We start from the raw sequence: 6165 nt of genomic DNA on the forward strand, positions 1-6165 counted from the left end.
CTACGGGAGGTCGAGATCATCGAGGACTGTCACTGCGAAGCCAAAATGAGCCGGTGTGTCCGAGCGCCATCTCTGAAAACATACTACTCTGAGACTCCGTACGAAAGCATCATAGATGCAGGCAAATGTGTCGGGTCGAAAGGGGCACCAGGTAAGAGAAAACAAAATAAAAGTCCCTCTATAATCAGTGTGCACTAGAATATATCCCTAATAATCAATCCTGTTGGTTACAGGAAAGAAACTAGTAGCTTAAGTAGCAAATAATTACTGATATGCCTCTAAATTTATGCAATATTAAATGCATTATGATACTTTTTTAATTTTCTTAATGCCTACAGAGGGATTTTCATGCGTACCGACTAAGTTTAAATTATTTATTATATCTAAATATTTTATATTATCATAAATTATATAGTTGTAATTATAATAAATTATTTAATATTATATTAATAAATTATATACGTATGTATAAATTATACATTATATATTTATATAAAATAAAGAGAAATGGATAGTTAGATATTATATATTTGAAATATATAATTACAATAGGAAATTGTATATAATTGTATAAATTGTATATTGTGTATATACAAATGTGTCGGGTCGAAAGGGGCACCAGGTAAGAGAAAACAAAATAAAAGTCCCTCTATAATCAGTGTGCACTAGAATATATCCCTAATAATCAATCCTGTTGGTTACAGGAAAGAAACTAGTAGCTTAAGTAGCAAATAATTACTGATATGCCTCTAAATTTATGCAATATTAAATGCATTATGATACTTTTTTAATTTTCTTAATGCCTACAGAGGGATTTTCATGCGTACCGACTAAGTTTGATTCCACCCTCATTGAAACTCCAAACAAAGTGGAGCTGATCCAAACGGTGGCCCAGTGCAAACTAATGGAGGGATGCTACCGAATCCCGTATGTAGAGTATCATTACGAGATCACGTACAACGATGACGGAGTCAAAGTAGAAAGTCTGAAGGTGAGTAAAACAACAAACAATTGCAATTGCATGAATTGCATAAATTGAGCTTCAACTGTGAGTGAATGAAAATAAACTGTTTTTTTTTTATTGCACAATTCCCAGGGTTTTCAACCAATTTCTAATCGTGGTTAATTTTGTTTTATAGATTTTTAACAGTGATGATATATTTAATCTCTGTCTGATTTGGTTGTTTTAGCCATCAAATGTAAATCCTCTCTCAGTAGTTGAATCTAAAAAATAGCATAATGTAATGATGTAGATGTTATTAATTAAAGTAGCATTTTAGATATTAGATATACATTCAATTCAAGATATAATTTTATGTTACAGTGGTCTCACTGGGTTGGCAGTATGAAAAGGTTAATAAGAGCCTCTGACAGGACAAACCAATAACTAGTCTTTAGTGAAACGAAATTCAATCGTCCAGTGCTAAAGGTTCTCACGCCAGTAAATGCTGCTATAGTCAGAAAGGAAATGAGTCATTTGCACGTGACCCGTGATTGCTTTCTCCATTTGTTAGATCTAAAGATCAGGACCCTGATCCATTTCCAGTTCACATTTCTGTGATTGGACAGCATTGAACTCAAGTGTGGATATGCATGAAGATGTCACACACTTAACGACTACTTAGTGCTTGAAAATCCATTAGCAGATTATACACAAAACAAATGTGCATGTCCTAAAATTTCATAAGAAGTGACTAATAACAATAGATGCTTTGATTTAATGCAAAAACATCATTTTAATATTATTTCTGAGGAAAAATGCCATGAAAAAGTGACAAAATGTCCCAAATATTAAAAATGCAGAGACAAAAAGGAATTCTTTCTATTTTATGTTATCTAATCTCTGATGTGTTTCATTATATTCTTTTCTTGACCTATGAAGTTGTGTGTGGCTGTAAAGTATTTGACATGCATGTTCTTATAGGGTTATATTACCAAAAAAGGTAATAATGACCCTGAAAATCAGTTTTAAATTCATATGAAGTGTTAGCTAATTTCTAAAACAGATACTAATCCATTTAATCCTGTAAAATCCTCACATTTTGAAGTTTAATGCCGATCTCTTGTGCTTATTGAACACATCTGTGCCAGATGTTCTCCGTCTGACGCCGCACTCACAAAAGGTGCGAGGAGGCCACAAATGGTCCCTGCAGGTGCCAAATCAAAGCACTTAGCATGTTAAAAGGCCGTCCCGCTTTAACAGCAGGTGGTGAACTGATGGCTCTCTCTTGTGTTGCTAATGTTCTTACAGGAAATAGATGTTGGCAGATGTTTGGGAAGCTGCACCTCAGGGAGCCGCTGTCTTCTCAGGTACACGCCGCACATCTGACTTTATACACAGCTAAGCAAACACACGATCACACACACACACACACCCTTTACAGTGTGCACTAAAACACAGCGCTGTTTGCTTTGACACTTCGGTCAGTCTTTAATCCAAAGCAGAAATACAACAGTTAATTTTATATGTGATTTTCATTGTTTTCTAATGCATATTTACACATTTTCAGGGTAGTTTTTTTTTGGTGTTATGATGAAAAAAAAATGAAGGTATAACACCAACATGTCAAAAAATAAAAAAACGGAATCACTGAGTTGGAAAAGGAATCACCCCGTTGTGTCAGTATTTTGTTGAACCACCTGTTGCTTTAACTTTGCTGAACTGCTCAAGTTCAGTTCAATTTAATGCTGAGTGTTTGTGGACTACAGTCACAGATTTTCAGTGGGGTTTAAGTCTGGGCTCTGACTAAGCCATGCAAGCACATTCACCTTTTTCTCCTTCAATCACTGTGTGCTCAGTTCTGCTGTGTGCTTTGGGTCATTTTCATGTTGGAAGGTAAACCTTCTTCCCATTGACAACTTTCTGGCAGAGGACAGCAGATTTTCCTCAAGAATTTGACAGTATTTTGAGTTACTGTAGGTCTCTCGGTCGCCTCTCTGATCAGTTTCCTCCGACTCTCTCGTCCAGTTTGGAGCGACGTCTTGATCCAGGGAGGGTCTGTGTTTCACCAAATATCTTCCACTTATTAATAATAGACTTCACTGTGCTTCTAGGCATTGGTGAAGCCTTTGATTTTTTTTTTTTTGTATTCATCTCCTGACTTATGCCTGTCCACAACTTTATCCTGGAGATCTTTTGACAGTGTCTTGCCACCCACAGTTGATTGTTTGCTTCAGTTGCACTACCAAGGACCGAAATGCTCCAGGAAAGCTCTTTTCATGCGGGGGACCTTTTTCCATCTCAGTGATTCTGTTTTGTTTGTTTTTTTGACATTTTGGTGTTTTATCTTTCACTTGGATGTTATAAGTTGTTATTATATATACAGTATATATAAATAAGTTAGATATACAGTATACTTGTACAGTAATATGACAATTTACTCAGACTTATGATGAAATACAGTGTAAACATAATAATTCAACAGTCTGACAGTAGTTAGAAAAATGTTACACTGTAAATAAAATCAGTCAATGAATAAAGTATACAAATATAAATAAAGAGTATATATAAAGCTAAATACAAAGTATTTTGAAATAATTAACTTTTATTTTTAATGTTTTTGTCTCTTATGTTCACAAAGGCTGCATTTATTTGGTCAAAATACAGTAAAAACAGCAATTTTGTGAAATATTATTACAATTTAATTGTTTTCTATTGTAATATATTGTACATTTATTCCTGTGATCAAAGCTGAATTTTCAGCATCATTACTCCAGTCTTCAGTTTCACATGATCCTTCAGAAATCATTCTAATATCTACGGTAAATTTCATTTTAAATATTCAAATAGAAAACAGTTATTTTAAATTGTAATAATATTTCACAATATTACTGTTTTACTGTATTTGATTAAATAAATGCAGCCTTGGTGAACAGAAGAGACAAAATCATTAAAAAATGTTAATTTTTCCAAACTTTTGAAGATAGTTCTTTCAAAACGAATAAATTATTCCAAAGTTTTTATACCAAATTATTCCAAACTTTTGACCTGTAGAGTATATAAAAGTATAAATGTATAGGATCTATCGATATGTAACTTGTAGAATCATGTTGTTTCTGTCCTAAATGAAAGTTTTACTCAAACTCACTGAGTGAGCTTTCTATTAACATTAACAATTTTAAACAGCTTTTGTAAATGTTAATGAACAAATGTAAAAATAGACACACAAAATGTTCTAAGCTTAGTGAGAAATAATGCTATGGCTCATTATAATGTGTGATACTTGGATGGTGAACATGCTGATAAATTTTGACAATAACTGATCTAGTTAAGGTTCATTAGTGAGATGTCCAAAACTGCATTTGATGTTATATGACACTATATATCATTTAACATCATTTTAAACAGATTTTCTAAAAGTATTGCTCATTTGTAGGGTTTAAACAGTTTTTTAACACTTTTTTTTACAGTTGAAAAGTTATTTAGTGCACCTTTAAACCTTTGCCATTGATGATTTGAGTACATTTTATTGGATGTTGACTAACACACTCATGTGTTTCTGCAGGAGCGCGTCTGATCTCGGTGAATGTCTGCTGTGGGCTGAAGGACAGGGCAACGCTTGTGTTCCTCAAGACTACGAGAGCCACACGTTCCTCAGTCAACATGGCCAAATCCGCACTGTTCTGGCCATCACTTCCTGTCTATGCCAGTCTTAAACACGGCGTCCTCTACTGGACGACTTCAGCAACTACAGTGGAAACATGATGAAGTTTCCCTCATGGATCATTTTCACAGCTGTAATGTCAGGTTTGGGGATGTGCATTAATGGACCGCAATTTAAAGTCATGATGCAATGATGCTGTTCAGATATTTCTGTAATATATGTAAATTATGTAAAAAGTATTTTGTAAATAAAATCTATGTCAGAAAGTGAAGAAACAGCCTTTCAGTCCACGATTTTTGGATTACATGACAATCTGCACAGAGCAACTAAAGAAAGTTACACATGCAAATCATGTCTCAGTTTTAAATCACGTTACAAATCAACCAATAATTAAAGCTTTAGCAAGAAATGACAAAGAAGTGTTGCATATGCGAAATAGCCTATGAAATACTGTAATCCCAAAAAGATCATTACAGAGAGACAATTAAAAGTTATTTCAAACTGCAATAAAAAAAACAATCCAATTTGGAAAATGTGGGTAAGACAATTTCTGGCCTTATTTGGAAATTATAACTATGAAATGTAAAATTCACAATTTATACACAAAATTATAAACAAGTATACAATAAACAGCTTATATACAAAAATGTGTAATCCTAAATAAAAAAAAAAATATATATATAACAGAAATATATAAACTTGTGCATTAACATTTGCATATTTAAAGAGATAATATAAGATAATAAGAGCTAATGTATTACATTTCAGGAAAATATTCAATTCACAATCCAAAACAATTTTTTCAGAAATTAAATGTGCAATTCACAATCTATGCATTTTGTTTACAAATTTATAAAACTTGTAATCCAAAATAAATAATTCTAAGATTATACATTTATAAACTTGTGGACAATTTTGCATTAAGATTGGCATGTTTTTAAAGATGATAGATAGATAGATAGATAGATAGATAGATAGATAGATAGATAGATAGATAGATAGTGTGTGTGTGTGTGTATATATATATATACACACACACACACACAGTATATATAAATAGATATACAGTATACCTTGTAATAGATAGATAGATAAATAGATAGTGTGTGTGTGTGTGTATATATATATATACACACACACACACACAGTATATATAAATAGATATACAGTATACCTTGTACAGTAATATGACAATTTTCTCAGACTTATAACATGATGAATTATATAAAAATAATAATTCAACAGTCTGACAGTAGTTAGATAGAAAGATGTTATACTGTAAATAAAATCAGTCAATGAATAAAGAATACAAATATAAATAAAGAGTATATATAAAGTAAAAATAAAAAAGTATTTTGAAATAATTAACTTTTATTTTTAATGTTTTTGTCTCTTATGTTCACAAAGGCTGCATTTACAAAACTTGTAACCCAAAATAAATAATTCTAAGATTATACATTTATAAATTTGTGGAAAATTTTGGATTAAGATTTGCATGCTTTTAAAGATGATAGATAGATAGATAGATAGATAGATAGATAGATAGATAGATAGATAGATA

General features: G+C 32.0%; 1 protein-coding gene across 1 annotated transcript in view; it reads left to right on the top strand.

Annotated features, from left to right (window-relative positions):
• LOC107687906 (uncharacterized) overlaps positions 1-4799 on the top strand; it is an 8753-nt gene extending 3954 nt beyond the window's left edge. The window contains exons 6-9 of the mRNA XM_016485390.1: positions 1-151; positions 810-991; positions 2252-2310; positions 4506-4799. The exon at positions 1-151 is cut by the window's left edge and continues 10 nt beyond it. Of these exons, the coding sequence (XP_016340876.1) occupies positions 1-151; positions 810-991; positions 2252-2310; positions 4506-4656 (543 nt within the window). The 3' untranslated portion in view covers positions 4657-4799. The remainder of the gene's footprint in view (positions 152-809; positions 992-2251; positions 2311-4505) is intronic.
• The last annotated feature ends 1366 nt before the right edge of the window (positions 4800-6165 follow it).

This window comes from Sinocyclocheilus anshuiensis, unplaced genomic scaffold, assembly GCF_001515605.1.
Source record: "Sinocyclocheilus anshuiensis isolate Anshui unplaced genomic scaffold, SAMN03320099.WGS_v1.1 scaffold293, whole genome shotgun sequence".
Lineage (NCBI taxonomy): Eukaryota > Metazoa > Chordata > Actinopteri > Cypriniformes > Cyprinidae > Sinocyclocheilus > Sinocyclocheilus anshuiensis.